Source organism: Pogona vitticeps, chromosome 10 (assembly GCF_051106095.1).
Source record: "Pogona vitticeps strain Pit_001003342236 chromosome 10, PviZW2.1, whole genome shotgun sequence".
NCBI lineage: Eukaryota > Metazoa > Chordata > Lepidosauria > Squamata > Agamidae > Pogona > Pogona vitticeps.
This window is the reverse complement of record NC_135792.1, coordinates 25,703,756-25,726,405: the sequence shown is the minus strand read 5'-3', so window position 1 is coordinate 25,726,405 and position 22,650 is coordinate 25,703,756. Positions and strand designations below refer to the sequence as shown.

The 22,650-nt window shown below is 47.2% G+C and overlaps 2 protein-coding genes across 3 annotated transcripts; one reads left to right on the top strand and one right to left on the bottom strand.

The window, feature by feature from the left end:
* Nucleotides 1–2,248: 2,248 nt before the first annotated feature.
* CIAPIN1 (cytokine induced apoptosis inhibitor 1) lies at nucleotides 2,249–11,848 on the bottom strand. 2 transcript variants are annotated; one of them, XM_078380474.1, is made up of 9 exons: nucleotides 11,703–11,848; nucleotides 7,996–8,164; nucleotides 6,860–7,012; nucleotides 6,019–6,095; nucleotides 5,506–5,674; nucleotides 4,397–4,473; nucleotides 4,023–4,138; nucleotides 3,626–3,695; nucleotides 2,249–2,629 (listed from the first exon to the last, which is right to left on the bottom strand). In XM_078380474.1, the coding sequence occupies exons 2-9, from the start codon at nucleotides 8,150–8,152 to the stop codon at nucleotides 2,519–2,521; spliced, it is 930 nt and encodes a 309-aa protein (XP_078236600.1). In that variant the 5' UTR covers nucleotides 8,153–8,164; nucleotides 11,703–11,848; the 3' UTR covers nucleotides 2,249–2,518. The 2 variants fall into 2 exon arrangements, with proteins under 2 accessions (XP_078236600.1, XP_020653502.3); XM_020797843.3 differs by having other exon boundaries at nucleotides 11,699–11,843.
* A 482-nt stretch (nucleotides 11,849–12,330) lies between these two features.
* On the top strand, nucleotides 12,331–22,193 carry COQ9 (coenzyme Q9). Its single transcript, XM_020797841.3, has 9 exons — nucleotides 12,331–12,487; nucleotides 14,283–14,454; nucleotides 14,947–15,082; nucleotides 15,778–15,920; nucleotides 16,118–16,202; nucleotides 17,041–17,145; nucleotides 20,041–20,196; nucleotides 20,748–20,801; nucleotides 21,587–22,193. The coding sequence occupies exons 1-9, from the start codon at nucleotides 12,421–12,423 to the stop codon at nucleotides 21,620–21,622; spliced, it is 954 nt and encodes a 317-aa protein (XP_020653500.3). The 5' UTR covers nucleotides 12,331–12,420; the 3' UTR covers nucleotides 21,623–22,193.
* Nucleotides 22,194–22,650: the final 457 nt, after the last annotated feature.

The following is a 22,650-nucleotide window of genomic DNA, read 5'->3' as shown; positions in this document are numbered from 1 at the left end:
CTATTAAAATCTTGTTATAATTGTACGTTAGCATATTGCTTCTTCATCAATAATGCATTTTTATGGGGTTGGAAGAGTTATGCAACCTATAAATATACAAAGTAAGTGGCTTCCATACCAAGGGGTCCTGCTAAATTAATGAATGGGGTTTCAGGAGACACCCTCCTCTATACTGCACTGCAAAAATTTAGAATCCAGCACAGAAATGTGTCACGGATCCACCCAACCTGAGAAATCCCACCGCCGCTCAGGAAATCTTCCCTCGTTCCCAGTTGCATGCAGTGGGTGTGGCCGTGCGGATCCCCAGTGGTAAAGCCACTCTGCACGTGGTCTGATGCACTATTTGTTTCCTTCCCCGTTTCAAAGTTTCTCTGCTTTCATGGAGACAGATATGCTAATCTGCATATTTATCATTATTCTTTTTGTCTATTTGCAAGATGTCGAGCCCGCCGTTCTGCAAAGCACGACTCCATGGAGGCCGACTTCGGATCACACGATTTCAGGGGACAGCTGCACTCCTCCGACTCTCCCGACAGGGAGACAAATCTCTCGGGAGAATAACGATTTGTCGTATTGCAGCAGTTGCCAGCAATTAAGAGAGAACAGGATAAATAAAAGTGAATACTTGTCAACAGCCAAATAGCTACACCATCTACCTGCTCATGAGGAAAAAGTGATAAAACTATCTACTATCCTTAATTTTTAGGGACTTTCAAGAAAGCTCCTCTTCCTTTCAGCCCTAAAAAGGCAACAAAACAAGGTGGTTTATTAAGTCATTGCTGAGTCTTCCTCTTGGCAGATCACAAGGTACCGGGGTTTTGTGACTAGGACAAACGAAGCTTGGTTTAGCGAAGGCTTTTTCAAGTCTGCTCCTGTCCCTGGGAAACGTCAGCAAAAATGTACTGCTGTTTCTAGAAAAGGAGTTGTTTGAAGTCAAGCCTTTTGTTATACTTAATTCTAACTTAGCCAGCTGGAGAGCTCAGTGGTTTAGGCATCTGGAGGACAGAGCCCGAGGTTGGGACTTCAGCCCCCCCCTCCCCACCGGGCGTCCTGGGAGAAGAGCCAGCCTGGGTGGCCTTGGGCCAGCGGCACAAATCCCAGGGCAAACCCAAGAAGGAGGGGATGGGAAACCCCCTCTGTGTATTTCTCCACCTAGAAAACCCTCTGGAAAGAGGAATCAACTTGAGGGCACACAAGGAATTCTCATCTGGCAGTATTTCTTCCATAGGGCAGGGCCAGCAAATGGCTGGCACTCCAAACACTTTGGGCAACAACTCCCACCGTCCTTCACCACTGCCTGGGGATTCTGAAGGTTCGCCACCCCTGCCTTAGTTGGGTTGGATCCTCGTGTCTTCAACAAAATGGGCTCCTTAAGCTGATCTTGCACAGGTTGTCCTTGGCTGGAAAGTAAAGGCACCCTCTCTCCCGAATTCCAGAACGAAGCCATTTCCATCAAGACTCCTGCAGACTCGCTCACGGCGTGAAGTCCCCCGCTTGGCCCCCTCCCGCTTCTGCCAGAACGATCCAGAAAGCAAGCGTTGAGAGCAGGGAGGGAAGGGAAACAAGGTCCCTTCCTCAAAGCCTTTGTCTGGGGAGACAAGACGGTCTGCAACCAGCTTCAGAAAAATGATGACACTGGGCACACACGCTCTGGACTACCATAGTCCCCCAATCATCGTGAAATTAAAACAGTGTCCTTCTCAGCACTTTCTCTGAAGCGCCGCCCAGGACAGGCTTTTGGACACATTTCACAAATGCTTGCTCAAAGTCTTTTAACACCAGGGCAGGCTTAAATTCTGACGTAAATAGCGCTCAACACCCCAAGGCTGACGGGCATGCAACTGTGCTGCTAAGTTAGAATCCTGCAGACTTGAGGAGGTAAGTGAAAGGAAGAGAGTTTAATTGACTAGTTTATTTTCAAGTCCTCGTATCCTTTTGGCTGCACAAACCTGAGAGGAGAACCACCACCACCCCCCGTGATCTCCCAAGCGGCCCTCCCCTCGCAACCCACACGGTCTACTGTTGCAGACTCTCCTCCAGCAGCCCGCACCTAACAGAAAAAGGTTCTTCATAGGCTGCTGATCAAGGAAGATGAGACAGCATTTCAAGATCCCCCCCCCCGGCCCTGATTCCAGATCGATGGGGATTATCTATTGCCATGACATCTCTTTTGTCTACAGGGCATGTGATGACAGCCACCACCTAGAGATGAAACACTATCCATTAAAAGAACAACAACAAAAGCATGGAAGTTCACAATTGTATATTCATGAACGCTGTGAACCAGTGAACACCGAGAGCAATCAGCTACTCAGAGGTAAGTCCTTTCCTTTCACCTTCCACGATCTCTTCGCTGGTTTTCTGTTGGCCCATCCATCCCCCCCACCCCAAGTCCACACTCTATTTCCTCCTTTACAAGAGACCTTCCCAGGATGTGATGTATGTGAGAAGATTAATGAAGAGCTGAGGGGGCAAAGAGGAGCTTTCTTCCCCAAGGAGGCTTGGCACGGCCCCCCTCTCAGGCGTCGTGAAGGTTGTTCTCAGTTAAGAGGATCTTCTCGCCGGGTTTGAAGGCTGGCATCCCCCGGTAAGGGCAGCTGGCGCATCGGAAGGCATCCCCCAGGTAACACTGTGGAGAGAAGAGAGGAGAAGTCAGCCTCCCATCCAGGGAAAGCTTCGCCGTTTCCGACCTTTCCTAAGCAGATTGAGCTTGCATTTGACAATGCTTCAACATCTGTTCGCAGAACATAGATCGTTTGGGGGGGGGGTCTTGCTCCAACATTTTAAAGTCGGTGCAGGTTCTTGAAAAATGGATGCAAAGATGGAGGGACCAGCCCAAAACCACCCAGGTCGGAGACAGGTAGGGGAGTGATCCATTTTTCTGTTCTCTTAAAATACACCGCTGCCACTTCACATAGTTATACGGGAACTGGTTCCAAGACCCCTCTGCGGATGCTGAAAAATGTGGGTTGCAGCAAACACTATTATAATACGGAACGCTGTACACAACAGGGTCAATGGTTCCCTCTAGTAGTACCAGTTCTGGAGATGACATGGCTAGAAATATGTATTTTGGGTCATTGTGTTTTGCCTTTTAGAGAATCCATGCACCTCTTACAGGACGCATGACACGAGAAGAGGCTCTCCTCCCACTGAGAGAAGTGGGAATGCTCTTCTCCCAACGACCCAGACCACTGGCAACTTATATTAATGTTTCTTTCTTTCAAAAATAAAATCCGATGTTATCTGTTTGTTTGATTTTAAAAGGCCTGGAATTGGTTTTTAGATGCCATTGAGACAGAACAGACTTATAATAGCAAGACTTTCAAGGCAAGTGAGGGCTTTAAGGAGTGATTTAACCCTTTCACATCTCCCGGTGGGTTTCCATGGCTGAGCAGGGATTCGCACCCAAGGCCTCCTGGGTCCTAGTCCAATACTCTGTCCACAATACCACGCCGGGTATCCATTAGTTACTCTGATTTAAACATTACAATTGAAGGAATAATATCTGTTCAACATTTTGCTCTGCATGTAGTGGCTTTACACAGCTGGAATAAAAATTGTAAAGGTTCTTAAAACTCATGCACAAGCAACTTTCAACCATGGGGTAAGCTCCTGTCCTTACGTTCCCACAAGCCGATCTGGGCTGCGAGCTCTTCTTTTCCTGCTCTAGCTCTTCCGCAAGGCCGCAGGTGCTGCAGGAGAAGAAACAAGCAATATCAACATTTGTTTAGCCAAGTATCTGTGGCACTGCGGTCTATTTTCATTATTCATCTGTTTGTTTTACTTATAGGCCACCTTTCTCCCAACAGGAGGACCCAAGGTGGCACACAATATTAAGAAGAACAGAATTAAAAAGACAAGTTCAACATTAAAATACAACAAAACCACATGCTAATCATAATACAACTGGACAATTAAAAGCAACTTGCTATCACTCAGGATTCTTGGGAACCACAAGCCACCAGACAGATTATTTCAGAATTGAATCCACCACGATTTTAGGGGGTTCATGGACTCACCAGTTCTTACAGGCTTTCTTCTTCCCAGATTCTTTACAAGAGGGAGCTTTGAGGGAACCTGGGTCTGGCTTTTTCAAATCCTCAGGATCCAGAAGCTCATCGGAATCTAGCAGATCCTGAAATGAAGTCAAGAACAAAGACTCTGAAAAATGTCCCCCTGTAAGGTGGTCTGCTCCTGAACGTGTGTTGTGGAAACAACAGTCCGGCAGGCCTTTTATAATGAAATAGCAAAAGCAATATTTTGGTGATTTAACTATCAAAACACAGAAACCTAGAGAGAGGCATAAAAGAGAGCGTCTGGAGGCCAGGGGCCACGAAGTTGCACAAAACATAGAATTTTCCAGCTGGTTTTAGGGGATCGTCTTCAAACTTACCATGTCGTCGTCATCATTCATATCGCTGGCAGAAAGTGTCCACAGCTTGGCAGCTGCAGGATCCACAGCTGGTTTTTCTAAAGGACACAGAGCAGACAAAGGGCTGTAGAGACCCAAAGAGGTTTGATCGACTCTTAACAACCTCCTTGCCTGTGGGACAGTTCCTTCTCGGGAGACTTTCACTGGGACAGAACAAGACCCTGGCTAAGAGGGCATCTCTTAAAACGTCCTGGTGGCAGACTTTGTACAGGCATCTGATCGGCTAGTACAGAAACATCATGCTGGACCAGAAAAGGGCCCTTGGTTGGATAGGAGTTTTCTTCTTAATTAAAGGAACCTTTAAAGAGCAGCCAATGCCAACCACCTCTTGTACATAATTTTGGCTTGGCTTTGCCAAGAAATGCAATAGTTAATGTGCTCTACTCCACAGCCCTCTGACACCTAAGGTCAGTGCCTTTCAGAGGAAGTTCTAAATTGTTTTCCAAGAATTGTTTTCCTATAGACTCTCAAACCAATCACAAAGGCCATTCTGCTGCTCATTTTTCACAAAATGCGACTGGATTTCTGATCAAGTTACTTGTAATGGAACGGCACATAACAGAACAGAACGACTCAACTCGACTTGATTTAACTGAACCCATCCCAACTCAACCCAACGGCTCCTTTTGGAAATGTCACCAAGATTTAGGGTTCAGATTTGGTAACCAAGTTATTTATAGCAAAATAGTGAAACAACGTTTTGTGGCTAAGTCTATAAGTCAGACCAGAGCAGGCCGCTGAATCGATGAGGATGTGGCGAGCCAACTCCGCCGTGCATTCTATTAACTCAAATGGGCCTATTCTAGCTGTGACATACTGTGCTAAAGTTAAGTTCCAACCAGAGCAGGCTCGTTTCAATCAACAGAACCTAGGGAGGAGCTGACTCATCAAATTCCTATGGATTCAATAGGCCAGTTCTAGTGCAACTTGCTGTATTAAACAACAGGATTTCGGCCAGTATTTATTTAATTAGGGCTAGAAATCATGACTTTTGCTGAACCCTTTGTCGTGACCCCTTGTCTAAGTAGATGGTAAAGGTGCACCACGACCCCTCTTCAACTCCCTCTTACTTGATGGGGCTGTTTTCTTGACAAAGGAAAGGTTGAGTTGACTTGAGGATCCCACTTCGAAGCTGGGCTTCTTGCCTTCTATCTGAACAGAGAGAAGTTTGCCGTCCTGGACACCCAGATGCTCCTGGGTGGACTGGGCTTGCTCTGCCATTAAAGGCTCCTTCTGTATCTGGAATGCGAAACAGAGGACTGCATGCATTCAGCTGTTCAATCCATGCCAGTGGAGACCCAGAAAAATCTGGGGAAATCATTTTTTTTGCTACCAAATTACCAAGAAAATACATAACTTCTTTTGGAACCCTCACCAAGGCTAAAGTAAAACACTTTGGCTTTTTCAAGTAAACAACACTGATACAATAATGTTGTTGTACTGTGTTGCTCATGTTTAAAATTTCCCACACTGTAACTGCAGGGAGATTTTATTTGGAAAAACTGCATCGAAGTCTCTTAAATAAAATAAATGCTTTCTATTGGAGCAATCAACAGTGAGGTAAAAAAAAGAGATCAACCTACCTCCTTGATTTCCACCAACCCAGAAAGGGTCAAAACTGTGGGTAACTTGTTTATTGACTTTAGTTTGCTGTTGTTACCTGGGAAGGAGAGGACAAGAAGATGACTCGCAGCCTTAATTAAGAGCACGGCGGTGCACACAAAACACAGAAATCACAAGGAAAGAAAATGTTGAGTTAGGATAAGTTTTTTTTCCAAATTGTTTTCGGGCACAGCTAAACAGTGATTGATCTAATAAGACTGACCCGTGGACTCAAACTCTCACCAAAGCGATTTGGTGAACCAAAGCCAAGTCTTCAGCACCTGCACAAGTGGATGGACTGAATAAACGAAACATGTTCATCAGCGCTTCTGTGAAGTCTCACTGATTCCATGGTTGCAATGGAATATTTTCCATTGCAACCATGAATGAGGAACATTGCCAGGAAAAGGCCAACCTCGCTGCTGCAGGCTGTCATTGAGCCCAGAAGAGACTTAACCTTGGTTTGCAAAAGGCGATTTCATGGGATATGCACACTCCTTGGGTCAGATCCCCTGCTGCCAAATTCAGAGGGCCAAGGTCACAGGTCTGTTTCCCAATTTTGTCAGGGGAAGAGGACCACGCCTCCCCAAACAGCTTGAGTCCAAATTTATCTCTGAGACCATCTTGCTAGGGTTACACGTAAGTACTTGCTCCGCTTCAAACACCAGCCGTTTAAATCCATGTTATACACCTCCAAGTAGTGTTTTAGATCTTTTGCTCACGTTTTGACACGTTTTGTGTGCATAATCCATGGTATCTTACCACCCAGTAAAGACCCTTCAGACTCTCAGTCCCAGGGCCAGAGAAGGGCCCGCTCCTTACCTGTTTCTGTTGTCACCACCTCCTTTAAAAGGACACGCCCTCCCGGCTTGACGATCCGAGCTATTTCAGCCAGGACTTCGGCACTATGCACCGTGCAGCCACCAGGTATCAGACCCGACAAAACCACATCAAAACTGGATTCCTTATGGGATGCTGCAGAGATAAACTTATTAGGGTGCATATAACCATTTTGCAGTCGTATTTGACATACATAACTGTTTTACACGACTCACTAGTAAAGAACCTGGCAGGGTTCTGAAAAAAAAATACTGCTGGGCTTTATGGAAGATTACCAATTATATGCAACTCCATCAGCCGGCAAAACTTTCATTTACTCTCTTGACCAAATAGCTGAAGAGTGCCATGCATATGGCTGCATGGCACTCTTATGCGCCCCCACAAGGGTGTACACCATAATCACACAATGGATTGGGGCCAGGCACAAGAATGAAAATAAACTGTATACATCTATCTCCCTTGCTTTTAATTGACTGGTTGATTGGACCTGGCCCAACCACAACAAAAGAATCAACACAACAGAAAGAAAAATCATACAAGAGACAGACAAGAAATTGGCCATATGGCAACAGTCAAGAAAGGAAAAGGAATGAGGCCACACAATGATATTGGTGCTAAATTCCTGCCTATGGGAGAATATTCTTAAAGGCAGTTTTAAAGAGTTCTGTCTTATCTAGCTTTCTAAATATTCAGAGGGGGGGGCTGCTGCATCTCCAAAGGCTGTTTATTCCACACGGATGAGGCCACCACCAAGGAGGCCTGATTCCTCTTTGTGGCCTTTCTCACCTGTCTCAGCCTGGCCAATCTCGGGAACAAATAAAACGGGCAGTTGTTTTTTTCGGGGGAAACATTTCCAACATTCCAAATTACAGCCAGAGGTTGTGCCTATGTTGTCCAATGAACGCAACTGTTGTGAGGCACAAAGGACACAAAGGACTCTGTCACTGCACTCCATCCCATGCTCTCACCTTTGTGGCCCATTTGTTCATGACAGCAGGATCAGAAGGAGCAGCTTCTCAAGCCATTAGCCTTGCCCCAGTGATGGTGTTCTTCATAACATCTTCAGCATTACAGTAATTTTCAACAGAGCACAAGGAGAAGTATTTCTGAACACTTACACTGGAGCAACTGGTGGATGTTTTCTACAGATACATGGCCTTCAACTCCAACGGCCGCTTGGATCTTTTGCACAAAGCTCTGCAGGGCCTCTGGCGATGGCTGGGCGTCCCAAACCACGGCCACTTGCTGGCCCATGGAGATCCCGTGTTCTGTCATCTCTGAGGGTACCTGAAAGGAACAAAAATTGTTTTTAAAAAACCCCAACAAGAATGATTTTTTAAAATCAAGCCATGACCCTTCTGGAAGGATCTTGCGAAACAGAAACTATGCCAGTTTCTCCAAAGCTATTCCGTTGAAGCATTGCTCCTAAGATCTGCTATCAGGAAACTAACGTTCAGTGACAGCATCACACAACTTTGAGAATACCAGGAATTAGGAAACACATGACAGGAGCGCCTCTTATCTCAAATGCACACATGTAAGAACAACAGCTCTCTGAAGGTCTTCACCCTTCCCCAAGGGGCAAAAGATGAGAATTTTAAAAGATGCCTTAAAACTAGAGGCTACTAATATGTGGTAGAGATGAGCACAAAATGAACCATGAACTACAAATACACAGACACACACACATAATACGAATCTGGCAGTTTTTTGTGGTTAGTTTCAGGGTGCTTCAGGGAAAGGCACCTTCTCAGAACAAAATGGAATGTGATTATCTGCGTTGGCAAATTGTACGCTTCACGGTTCGCGTGATTTGGAGCTTCCAGGAGCGGTACAACAGCCCTGTGTGAATTAGAGATGCCAAACGTGCTGTGGGTCTTCAGCGGGCTCTCCTCCCCACCCCCTCCCAGTTTGAAAAAGATTGCTTTTTGGACATCCGAGATGTAGCCCCCCCCCCAAGCAGCTCCCCCTAGGAAAGTACTCTTCAACCAGCTCGTAAAAGTTCGTGGTTTGTGAATAGTGACAGACCGCGAACCCTCAAGAACTGCCTTTTTTCCTGGTTCGTGCCCATCTCTATTAAGCAGCCAAAAAGAATGGACTTACAGGGGATCAATAACTAGTAGGCTGCCAGCAGCAAAATCACACCTACAGGGTCTTCCCTTTCCTTTGGGTTTCTTATAGTTTGCTGACGACAACTAGTTGTGGAGCAAGGTCTGAGGCTTCAGACACCAGCTGTGATTGTGTCTCTTTCAGGGACACCCATCCTGAAAACTTCTGCTCGCTCCCTGCACTTTCACCGGGGATCCGTTTCATAGTAGGTATCCTAACAGGCTATTATGACCTAGAAAACGATGCTGCTCACGCTGGAGAACAAGGGTCCTTCCTCTCTATGGCATACTGGGAGGAGGACCATGATTTTTTGGAAAATCAAAAGCCACGAAAGTATTCACAGCGGCTGAAACAGAAGTGTAGGGGAGATATAGGAAGGAATGATGGACAGTGGAAGCGGGAGAGACTCACGGACTCAGTTTTACAACTACATGGGTGATATCCATATAACACGTTGGGGGCTACAGAACAGAATGGAAACCCATTTATTAGGCCATTCAATCCAAAAGCAGATCAGTTGTCCAATAAAGAACATTTGCCGGATTCTTCACTCAAAGGATAGGTCTCCATTCCCTAGATCTAGTTCCTAGCTAAATCTAGTGCCTTCCATTGCAAGCAGTTTTTCAAAGACATAGCTGCGTTGGTTTGTTTCAGGAGGTGTAATAATAATATTTTTTAAAACTAAGATCCAGAGTTTTATGGCTTCTTAAACGGTTTAATATCAGTGCGGGCTTTCATGTATTACAACCCACTTCCAGAGACCCATGGAGTGAAACGCTTTGCAATGGGTTTATATCTGACTTTTCTGGTTATTTTCTCCTTATGTATTTTCTATTCTATAGTTGTATTCTGTTTATTACAATATGATTTATGTAATTTATTGTTTTTTGGATTATTTCACTGTTTTTACTATATTGGAAGCCGCCTAGAGTGGTCTTTTAGACCAGATGGGCGGGGTATAAATCAAATAAATAAATAAACAAACGAGGAATGCATTCAGTGGCATTTTCTAAACCAATGCAATATATGTGACCGGAAACTTACTTAACTCAAAGAAACAATTTCGCATTTTGATCCTAACTGGAGGCAAACTCTTCGCTGTTCGCATGGGTTGCTCTACAATTAATATCAAAAAAGGACAACTGGTAGCGCATCCACCTCCCACCATCACTCTGCCGTTATCAGCTGCCATAACTTCTCTTATCCTCGGCCTGGCAAAGTGAACCGGGCAAAAAGAGCCTCTAAATCATGGAAGGAAGGTGAAAAAGAGAGCTCACAGTCCTTACTATTAGTCATGTATAGGGCAGAATTATACAGAATTATAGATGTATTATTTATTTATTTATTCCATTTATAACCCGCCTATCTGTTCATTGCGATGTAGCTGCTGTTATCCCATATAGCTTGCTTTTTAATTGCATTTAAGAGTCACACCTCTAGGCAAAGCTCTCTCGCCATCCATCTCTTGCCAAGTCTAAAATTTGCTGGTAATAATGTAGGGAAAATGACAGAAGCCTTTTTTAAAAAATCACATCACACTATAAAGATGCTGCCTCGTCTGCCCTTTTAGGCTTAGCACCACATGCCTTGGGGGTGCTGGAAAGAACAACAGGCACTGACATGACAGGCCAACCCAAGGTAGCAATTAAGCAAATTAAAGGCTAAACATGGAATCCACAAAAGGAATGATTATGATTTCAAACATTTTAACCCTGCCTTTCTCCTTAAAAAGGAACCCAAGGCAGGGGGACTTGGTTAAAAGGCAATATTTAAAACTAAGGACCATCGAGTAGACAAAAGTGGCTTATTATATGATTAAAAAGCAATATTTAAGGTTAAAGATGACAAGTCTGTAAAAGCAGCTTTCCTCATTAATGTAACCGTGTGTGTGTGTGTGTGTGCGTGCGTGCGTGCGTGCGTGTAAAAAAAATCACAAAAGGAGCCAACAAATAACTCTACTTTGCAATATTAAGGGATAACAAAAGAGATCCAAAGCAGAGCTTCCAGGAGGCAACTTAAAATATATATTTTATATAAGAGTAACTGAAGCACATCTCTGAGTAACGAAGAGGTGGCAATTGGGGTAACTCGTTTCCCCTCCCCTTTTTTCCCCTTTGGGCTGAGCTGCCATCATCATCATCATCATCATCATCATCATCAATAACAACTGCCATTAAAGCCAGTGACGCAGATCGGAAAGAGGGAGAAAGCAAAGACGATCTTTAAAAGCAAATTAGGAGGACCCAAAGAGAGGAGGGGCGTGGGCCCCCTCCCCTCCCCTTAATTAAATGAGGGGGGGGGGGGCTTTGCAATTAAGGAAAGGGGGAGGGGGAAAATCCATCTCCCCCCTCCAAAAAAGAGGCCCTCCTAAGGGACGGGGAAAGGCTCCGAAGCCGGTCTTTCTCTTTTTTCAGCTGATTCTTTCTTTGAAATAAAGAGGGGGGGGGGGAGAGAGAGAGAGAGACGGACTACAAAGCCCATCATCCCCCCAATCCGTTCTCCAGGGCGCTCCGGCCTCTTTTCCTCCGGGCACCCGGAAAGCCTGCCTCCACACGGGCCCCAGGAGAGACCCCCGAGAAGGGAGACCGAGGCGGGCGCCCCCCACACACACACACACCGTGCCGACCCGGCTCCCAGGGCCGCCCGAGGCAGCCGGCCCCCTTTTTGCCCGGGCCTCCCTCCCTCCGCTCAGCATCCCGGACTCCCCCACACCTGCCTCTCCGGTCCCACGACGAGGCTCTCCGCCCGCCCCCTCCTCGCCGACTCTCTCAGGCCAGGCCTTTTCCGCTTCCTCACGACTTTTCCCCTTCACGTGTCGTTGAGGGCGCCCCGCCTCTTCCCACCCCGTTGCCCTTTTCAAAGATGGCGGCCAGTCCGAGGGGATCTCAGGGCCCTCGCCCGCTCCAAAGATGGCGGCCGCGGCGTTGTTTCGTCGGAGAGCCCTAGAGATAGGAAAAAATAGAGAAGAGCCGCGCAGGCTCAGGTTTTTATGAGAGAAACTGTGGAAAAATTTCTAAGAGAAAAGGAGACGACAACTGATTCTATTTGAAAAGCAAGAAGATCGCAGCACCTCTAGAATAGCGGATGTGTTTTCATGTAATATTTCGTGGATGGCTTTTGAGGATACATCTGAGGAGAGGCCACAACGTCCAGAACAAACGAGTTGTTCTCCATGAAAGCCCACCATGACACAAACGCGTCAGCCCTTAAAGTGCTGAAATATTTAGGTCCTTGTTCTTTCCGTTTCGCTTTTGTCACAAAGCAGGGACAGCTCTACTGGAGTTCTCTGCTGCTCTTTTTCTGGGTGGTTCCCTCTACTATTTGCGTATCTCTAGGAGGCCGGACAGCTTTTTGCCCGCTCCAAAGATGGCGGCCACCGCCATCCAGGCCCCGTAGTTGAGGCGGCTTCCGGGGCTGCTTGGACCGCAGTAAATATGGCGGCGGCCGCGGCGGTGGGGAGCCTGAGGCGAGCGGGCTGGGGGCTGTTCCGTTCCCAGGAGGGTGAGGAGGACCTCGGGCGGCAGAAAGACCAGGGGCTACGGGGGTGTGGAGGGAAAAGGGGTGGGGGGGGTCTGGGTGGGGTGGCCCCCCATCTGCTGAGGGCGGGGCCAGTGTGGGCGGCAAAGGTGAGGTGAAGGGCAAGAGGCGCCCTTGGCGTTCCAAGGTAACGAGCCGTTCCTCGTTCCTTCGAAGGCTCCTCGTGGAAAGGGTTGAGGGCGGGCCAGATTCTCCTTCCCAGGAAAATCAAGTGGCAGGGCGTTCCGAAGTCCAGGCAACCCAGTTATTTGGGGCTCAGGAAATCCCACCAGCGCCTCTCCCCATTTCTGGGAGCAAAAGGCTCTTAATTGCAAAAATTCAAAACTGGATAAAAGTCTGGGCTCCTTTGAAGACCCACCAAATCTGCCGCCTGAGGCCACCCGCAGGGCGCCTCCCTCTGCCTGCTAGGAGAGCCGGCCCTGGTCTGAACCGAAACAGGTCCCAACCTCTGTTTAGGTCTGGTTTTTTGTTTGTTTGTTTGTTTGTAAGCCACCTTTAAAGGACCCAAGGCAGATCAGAAAACCCTAAAAAGAGTGGTTTGGCCTGGGTGCATTTTCCCCACCCCAAAAATCTCTATATTTTGCCCCCTCTTCCTGCACGGCAGTGCCTGATGAAGCCTCTTGCAGACCTCAAAAAGCCTGCCTCTTTCTGAGATTTTAGCAATCTCATGTTCTGCTTTTTTGTAGAAAGATGTGGATTTTCCCCTCCTAGTAAGAAGATAGTTTGATATAACCCTTTATCCACTGTGCAGAGTTTTCCAGTATTGAACCCATGACAGTCGGAGCAAGTTCAGCTGTGAGTTCCTCTCTCTCGAAAGGACGGTGGATGCAGCCAGTGCTTCAGTGACATTTTAATGTGATAGTTTGAAACATGCCTTCCAACGACCGTTCTCTCTTTCTAGCTGTGCGTTCCTGAACGTCTTCTGACCTTTTGTGGCAAGAAAGGACTCGGAAAGAATTTATGGGACAAGCTGGCAAAAGAGTCCCAGGATGTAAACACCCTGTGTGGACTTTCAAGCTTGCATTTTCATTTCTCTCCCCCCCCCCCATGATAAACCATTTGTTCACCCCAGATTTTCAGCAAACATTCTGCTTGGAACGTTACAAAGGAGTTTTAAAAAACATTCAGCTTTGGTAAACAGAAATATCTCTCTTTTTTCCACAGGTCTGTTAGAAAACATATTTGAATGCTCCAGTGATCTTGTAGATAATTCCTGGCATAATGTATAATGAATTCATCACCAGAAAAATGGGCAAATTCCTGGCTACCTCTTCTGCTGGTTGATTTCTTGAGACATAACTTGGTTTCTTTTTAAGATTATACGCTGTCTAGGATCCTTTGGGAGAGAGGTGGCTTATAAATATTTTAAATAAACAAATATATGACAAAATAAAGGCCTGCCTTTCAGAAGAAGACAACACACTACTCGTACAACAATAACACAGTTCTTTCCAGTCTTTGAAAAGCAGATCCATCCAGTGTTCAAGGGTTTGACGATGGAAGTGGGTTCAAGTCTGTATTCATCTCTGCAAATTGATCAAAGTAGCTTGGAAAAAGCTAGTGTCTTTCAACACCAACTCCTTATGAACTGGCTACTTTAGAGCCACATGCGCACACATGCGTGTACAGTTATATGAAATGATGTTTAGGCTGTCTTTAATGGCAGAGCTGTCATAGATTTTATAACAATTGGACTTCAAAAGTGCAGTTCAGGTGGTTCATAATTCACAGTCATAATCGGTCTTGCGTTCTGCCTCAGTTTTCAGACGCCAGCTGTATCCAGCCCAGCGTGCCTTCCGTGTTGCAACCGTGCAGTGCAGAGTTTCCGATGAGCAGAAACGGGAGCCTCCTGCATCTCCCACCCAGGAGCACGTGGAGTCCCCGCCAGTGGGGGAACACCATGATCCAGAGTACCCTCACGCCCGCCCCAGGTAACCTGCACGGCCCTTTCCCTCTCCCCAAGCTGAAGCTCTGTGAGATCTCACCTTTCACAATTTGACAGCCAGATCTGGTGTGATGTTCTGAATTCCAAACAGGGTATGGTACTTCTGCACTCTGAGCCTATGTCTGTTTTAGTAAACCCTTTTTGAATATTTCTCGTGTCTATAAAGGCAGGATGATGTAAACTGTGGCACATTCCTTATTTCCCTGCTAGTTCCATAAAAACATTGCTGTCATCTGTTTGCTGAAGAAGAGCAGATCTTTGAAAATCAGTCAATCTGGTGTGGCGTTTCTGCCCTTCTGAAGCAGATGATTAATGGTCAAATATTATGTAATTTTTATCAAAAGAAGTTTGTATGTAGGAATTTGAGTGAAAGCTCTTTGTTGGTGTCAGTTGTTTTTCTAGAAATGCAAAACGGCAGAGCAAAGGTGCAGCTTTCTTGGTATTCGAGATCCTTCCGGCTGTTTGCTTTTTCTCTTAGTTACACCGATCAGGGTGGCGAAGAATCTGAAGGGTACGAGAGCGAGGAGCAGCTGCAGCACCAGATCCTGACGGCGGCGCTGGAGTTTGTGCCTGCTCACGGCTGGACGGCCGACGCCATTGCGGAAGGAGCCAAGGTACATATCTCGTAGAGGGCCAGTGCTCTGAAAGATTCTGGGAGCGTCTGCTCTACAAGCTTCCTCCTCTCTTCCCTCTTACCATGTCCCAGAATAACTTTACTACTATTTTATGGAGGCTGTGAGGATTTTCTGATGAAGAACTGCAACCTCACAGCAGAGTTAAACCTGCCAGGGTTCCCTGGTGAGGAGCCTTTACCGTTAGCCTATTTTAAGATGGTTGGCCTCCACAGACCTCTCCCTGCAAAGTAGATACTATACAGGGAAAGGAACGATTCCACTTCGCCCTGCAGGTTCCTCTGTTGGGCAGAGAGAGGGTGGTTTCCATTTGCTGCACGTTTGCAGAAGATCCTTTGACCAGTTTGGACATTGGAGCAGGACTGTTGAGCGTTTCTATCCAGCGTTACAGTTCAGGATGTGATGCTTCTCTTACGTGATCTCAGGCCTTCTTGTATCAGAACGGGTTAGCATAGAGTAAATCAGCATTCTCACCGTATGGCAGACGAGAGAGCTGGGAATGGGGCTTCTCTCCAGGCCACCCCGGGGAGTCGAACGGAGGACTTGGCAGTTGACGGTTTTTGCTCTCTTTCAAAAGACTGTGCTTTGCGTGCTTGTTTCCTGCTAGGTTTCCTTGCCTGCTGGCTTGGTGATGGCCCCTTTGCCCACTCAAACCCTGTCTCCCTTCCTCCCTTTAGTCACTGGGTCTCTCTGTTGCTGCAGCTGGGCTGTTTCACAACGATGGGAGCGAACTGGTCCTGCACTTTGTCTCCCAGTGCAACACGAAACTCTCCGAACATCTGGAGGAGCAACACAAGCTGGTGCAGCTGGGCCAGGCCGAGTAGGTGCCAGGCAGAGTGCGCGGGAGGGGAGAGGGGTGCGAGTCGGTGTCTTTGTCTTACCGCTGCCCCCCCCCCAAGAATCCTTTCTGTAGCCCAACAAAACACCTTGGCACACCTCGGCATTTGGGGTGCGTCATGACTTGTTTTGGAAGAAGGAAAGTCTTGAGCTGTGTTAATTGTGAATTTTCTTCTAAAGGAAGAAGAAGACAGACCAGTTTCTCAAGGAGGCCTTAGAAGCCAGGCTGAGAATGCTCATCCCATATATTGAGCAATGGCCCCAGGTACCAAACAGAGGTCACTCTTTAACTTTCTTTTCACTGGAACTCCAACTGGGTTCGTTGCATTGTGTGTGCATTTGCGCGCGCGCACACGTGTGTGGTAGTCTGTCTATTCCATTTCCCTGTAGAGTCCTGTGGGAGGCAGGGGAGGCTGAAAGATGGAGACTGGTCCAACCGCAGGCGATAGCTTTGGGTGAAAGACCCAGGATCTTGGCGTTGATGATGGACGGGCGAAATCTAGAGGCCAGTTTTGCCTCTTCAAGAGCACTGCAGGCTGCACCTCACCCCCCAAAGGAACCCACATGTGCCCCCCCAAGTCTTCCATGGGGAAGGGGTAGCAAAGGGACCCAGGGGCCCTGACAGAGGGGCTGGAGCCGAAGCGTCTTCTGCCATTCCACTTTTGACTGCTTGAGCCATTGCAAGCCTCTGGAGGCTCAAAACTGCCCTCATCTCCGCCTTCTGTTAGGGGAGGAAGAGGAGCTGGCCTGCCCTTCCATCTCTCAATGGTGGAGCTGTCTGTGCCTCCTCCACCATCCCAGCTTTCCGTTGGATTGTCCCAGGAATCAAAGGGTCTCCTTGGGATCTCTGGCTGAACTGGGAACGCTCAGGTGGCCGTTACGGTTCTTCCTGGCGTCCTCTCAGAGCATTGTTTCTGTCTGCCGCTCATCAGGCAGAGCCTGGCTGTGAGGTTGTGGCTGAGTTGCTGGAAACAGCAACCAGAAGACGTTGCGTGGTAGAAGACGATGAGCCGTAGGAAAAGGACAGGACAGACTCCTTGCATGGTCTCCATTCAGGCAAGTTTCTTCTGGCCTCATGAATTGTTCCAATTTCCCCCCCCTAGGCGATCAGCGTGCTGTTGCTGCCCCACAACATACCAGCCAGCCTAAACCTCCTGACGAGCATGGTGGATGACCTGTGGCACTACGCCGGAGACCAGTCCACGGATGTAAGTCGGCGCGTCACCCTGAGGTTGTCCCTAGGCATTCAACCCAGCCACAGGGTAGCCTGGATCGCCCCCCCCCCCGGCCTGGCAGAGTCGATGCATTCCAGATGCCCTCGGAGGGAAACGATGCCGTTGAAAGGCCTACATTCCTGGCGAGCTTCCAAGAGTTGGAAGTCACGTACGGGATGGGTGGAGGGGTGGGATGTAATGTTCAGACATGTCAGAGATGGGACGGGGGCCTGGAGCAGTGAAGGCCAATGGTTGTAAGAGTGGAAGTGGTGGGCACGGCACGGTTTAGCCTGGTGGTCTTTCTCTTTGTACGGGTGCTGCTGGATCCGTCTTTAAAGAGTTGAGTTGCACAACGAACGGTGGTTTCGGCAGTTTGAACACGGTCCTGGCCGAAGATTACGGCTCAGCCAAGAACCCCAGTTCTGTCCTGGTCGTGTTCATTTCCATCTTTACTTTTTACTTTAATTAGATTTATACCCCACCCCTCTAGACCAGGTCTACTCAGGGCGGCTTACATACATAAAACATAGTGTTGTCTTTCTTTCTTGTGGATGCCTGGCGTAGTTGAGGCTAAAACTGTGTTAAGACCGTTATAAACCATATAGAACACCACCTAAAGAATCGTATATGGAAGCTGAGTCACAGCAACTGGAGTTCTTTCTAATTCAGTTGAGGTCATTGACTAGTGGAAGGAAATTGTTGATGATCCACAAAAGTTCATGCCGAAATAAAGCCGTTGGTCGTTAAGGTGACACAGGACATTTAAAAAAGACCACAACTATATGAATAGAAAAATGACCCAATGAAAATAGCCTTGTTAGAATTGAGTGTGCCTTAAACTAGCTGGGCATAGTGTGTTAGCTTTTGGTTTGTCTGTTGTTGTTTTTTGTTTTAAAGGGGAGTTTAATTATACGGTGATTTTCTTTTTATGGAAGTGAACAAAATGGAGAGTGTTTATTTAAGTGACCTGCAGTGTTAATCTAGGCATTTCTGTGTTTCAAAACACCGCTCTCCCTTCTGCACCCAGGCGGGGTGACAGAAAGAGAAAAATTCTTCTTGAAAAACCTTTAGTAGCTGCCTAAAAATACCCAGAGCTAATGATAAAAGCCATCATCTTTCTGGCAGGAAATAAAAGCAAAGTAAATTATATCTTAATTAAAGCAATTAATGAATTACTCGGCCTATTGTAAACATAAGTAAGGAGTGGGTTGATCTTTGTGGGTCTTCTTAACGAATGGCTTTAATAAACTTGTGTGAAAATAAAATAGCAGCCACTGTGGTGACAAATAAACAGCACACAGGCAAATTAAAAGAATAAACTAGAACGCCAAACAAAACGTATCAGCCACACCAGGAAGCTAAAGTTCTACTTGGAGTGTGAACATTAGCTTTTAAAAAGACACTGCACCAGTAGTAGTGCTTATCTTATTTTCTTCCTGCTGCCTTGGAAACTGGGAAAATGTTTATGGGTCACTTGCAAAGCTAGGCTGGGTTGTGTTAAGGCTAGTGCAGTTTCGTGTGGTGTGATGACGCAGCATTTGAACACAGGGGCAGTGCGGTTGGCCGGTAACACTATAACGGACTGACTGCAGCCAAGAGTAACTCTTACATTTCTCTCGGCAATCATCGTAGCTTCCACATTGCTCCCTGTGTACGGTAAGCAGCCTGTGCTTGCCTTGCATCACTGTGGATTTTCAGGATGGGGCTGAGTCCCCAACAAGACCTTATTACTTACAGAAATTCTGCATGGTGCTTCCTTTGGTAGTAAACCCTAACAACCCCCACCCCTGTGTGCAGATGTGATCAGCATTGTGTTGGTTTTTATTGGCAGAGTTGCTGTTCCGTTACAATTTTTTTCAGAGGAGTAGCAGGGTTTTAGTTCAACCCTAAGGATTTCCGTTTCCCCGTAAGTAGGAATCACAGCTTTATATATATATAGCCAGATATTTATATATATAAAGCCAGAACATGTGAAAGCCTATATATACTGAGGGTGTGTTGTGCGCGCACACTTTGGAGACAAAGCTGGACTAGCAAGTTTGTTTTTCAGATCAGCTGTGATTTTCTGAGCTGTACAACAGAGTTGAGGAACAGTTTGCTTACCAATACCAGACTTTGAAAGTCAAAATAAGCCCGCAATAAATGGATGAAAAAAAGAGGACCCCTTGCATTCTCTGTTTCTGTGTTTGGGAAGGGAAGGGACAGTGATGCTTGCTGTGTTTTTAGCACACACACCCCCAACCTGTTTGTAGGAGCCTTGTGGCACAGTGGTTCAACTGCCGTCCTGCAGCCAAAACTGTGCTCCCGACCTGGGGTTCAATCCCAGGTAGAGCCGGCTTGAGGTTCACTCAGCCTTCCATCCTTCTGAGGTCAGTAAATTGAGTTCCCGGATTGCTGTACCCATTTGGTTGATAGGATGTATAGCGGCGTAATTAAATAAACGGAAAATTGACTGGATGTATCCCTGGATCCGAAACAGGTCAAGCGGAACAGGCCTTAGTCCTCCGGTGAGGGTGCTGGAGGCCTTTTTCATCTGTTTACTTAAATAGCTGGGGATGTCAGAGACACGGGGTGGCTGCAGTGCAGGCCGGTGGGCCACTCTGTGCCCCTTTGTGCTGTAGAACAAGATTGCCAGAGAGAAAGTTTGGTTTGGGAGGCTGGCTTCGTCTTCCTCGAAAACATTCAAACCTATTGGGCTCCTACCAGTTAGTTTCTCTAGCAGGTCTTCTCGATCAGGAGATTCTGTTTCAGAGCCTCTTCTCTCCCTACTTAAACTGATCAGAATAATACTGGTTGAATTTAACTGACCTCTCCGTGTGGTTGAGGGTGCAAAATCTCTCACAGGGAGTCACGCCCTCGTCGTTTATATTTTGATTCTTACCCACGCAGATCAGCTGGTACACTCGTCGCGCGGTGCTGGCCAGCATTTATAACACCACAGAGCTGGTGATGATTCAGGACACCTCTCCGGACTTCGAGGACACCTGGTTGTTCCTTCAAAACAGAATCGCCGATGCCATGAACATGGGCCACACAGCTAAACAGGTGAGGCCCAAAGGCTGGGTGTAGCCACTGCCCGGACCTCCACGGGGCGTATGAGCCTTTTTCCCCATCATCAAGTTCCCAGCGTGGGATCAAGTTCTCACATACATTGAAGACAATACCATGTTGGGAGTTCTGATGAGGAAGTCTTCACGGTGGCCCTCCTTTATTCCTGGGCCTTAACGTTTGGTGCACTGAAAGGTTCAGACTTCTCCTGCAGCTCAAGAAGGACAGGTAGACTCTCCCCAGGTGGCAAGCGCTCTGCCTTTCTCCGGCGGCGTTCTGAGAATCCCCATCATTCGGGGAGGCGGCATCTGGCCAAGGGCTGCCTTTTGCCCACTCCTGCCATGTATTTGCTGCTTTCAGTCTCCCTGGCTGTGGAGCCAGAGGTTGGGGCTTCGATTCCCCCACGGGGACTCTCTGCCAGGGGCCGGACTTGATGATCCCTGGGGTCCCTTTCCAGCTCTGCCGTTCTGAGATGGTGGTTGTGAACTGCCTCTGAAGAAGCAGTCGGCGGAGGGGTGCTTACAGCCATTGGGGATTATGTTTTGCAGGTGCAGGCAACGGGAGAAGCCCTTGTCCAGGGACTGATGGGAGCTGCTGTTACTGTAAGTAATGCCGCATGCAGTTCTCTACCCTCTGACCCAGCGGAGTGACATGTAGCAACCTTTTCCCATTTAGTCATGTTTGAGGATTCTTAAAAGGAACACTTTATAGAATTAGCCCTCCATGTGGGAAAAATCAATGACCAGATCTGGTATAATGCTTTTTTTTAATGACACAAGACTCTTTCCAGCATTAGACACAGATATTGGCTGAAATCCAGGAGAATAAGTCACACCTAAAATAGGCCCCTTGAACCACAGAGGAATTGAATCCCAAAATCCGTTGGGATTTAACGGGCCTGCTTCAGTTGGGTTTATCTACCGGATTTCCGCCATTGCGTGGGCAGACGTTCTGAGTTGTTTCGCTCTTGCCTTGGGGTTATCTGTGGTTCCCCCCCCTTCTATTAATTCTACCCCTGTAAATTGAAAGCAAAGCGTTGATTGGATTTAATGGGGCCAGACTTCTTTGTAGCAAATGGACTAAGGGAACTTTAATTCCCACATAAAAGTTTTCATGAAGTTTAATAGCCAAATAAGATGTGCTTGTTCTCACTTCACGGAAAATTATCCCTGGGGCTGGTTCTTTTCTCTCTCACACACACCGTGTTGATGTTCTCATGGAGGAACTTCGGAGGAGGAATCAAGCTTTGGCAAAATTCCTTGAAGCACCCTTCTTTTGAGAAAGGTGCCTGTGTTTCGGAGGTTGTGATGAGCAGAGGTGCGTTCCCCTCCTGCAGGACTGCATGGTGCGGTTTTCTCACTGTCTCTGTTGTTTGTATACCTGGCAGATAAGGAATCTCACGGGATTGAACCAGCGTCGGTGAAGTGGTGGTGGAATGGCCGGAAGAGGAAACGTCTTGTCTAAAACCTGCTAAGGAACGGGACATGCTCCAGGGATCAGACTGTTAAGAACGCTAAACCTGTCACAACTTCTATTGTAACACAGGCACACAGAAGCCACCAGCTTTGGTGTCAGAACCGTCTCTTCTCTGGACTGGGTGTAAATGACAAAATCGGGTTCTCTTGCCATGCCATCTACGCTGATGCATAACCTGCCCAGCAAAATAAAATAACGCCCAGGGCTCCATGTTTAGCAAACGGTGTGCAATAAGGTAACTTTGGGGACCCAGAAGCCTTATGCATCATCGGCGGAGAGGGCAGAGCAGGATGGGTTTGATCCAGTCTCACCCAAGAGAAAATACATCACTACCCACTCCTTATGTTGCTTGTCCGGCTTTCGACTAATGAGATCAAATGGGGCTGCCAATTGTCAAGGCTCCTTGTTGTGGTGGTCACTGTATTCACAGTTCTCAGTGTCTCATTTCTTCTGTTCCTGGGCATGGATGTGACTGTAAATTAATAGTAATAATAAAAACGGATTGGTTTTCTCTGCAACCCTTTGCAATCCCTTCGTTCTCCAAGTGTCTTTGTTTTGACGCAGCTTGCAGGAGCGCGTGCAAAGGGCTGAAGTGAATAATAGGTTGGAACAGATGGCCATTGGAAGCACGGCTGACTCACACACTCATTTTTATGGCTTGCATGTGAGAAGGAGCTTTCTCAGAACATGCCACTACTATCCCGTGAAGCGCTGTTTACCGGAAGCAATTCATCGACTGCTCTCTTGGGTATCCACCGATCAAGTGGCAGAAGGTCTGTTCTGTTGCGGTCAATGGCACTTGGAGGCAAAGTCTTGACAAGTGTCTAGGAGCTCAGCTTTTGGGAAGCCAGCAACCTCTGAAAAACAGGCAGTCGAACAACGTCCTTTGCCTTATGAGCCCCAGAGAGCATGGGTTCCTACGAGAGAATGGGTTCTTTGAGGTTCAGGAATGGTCCCTAAAAGACTCTCCCAATC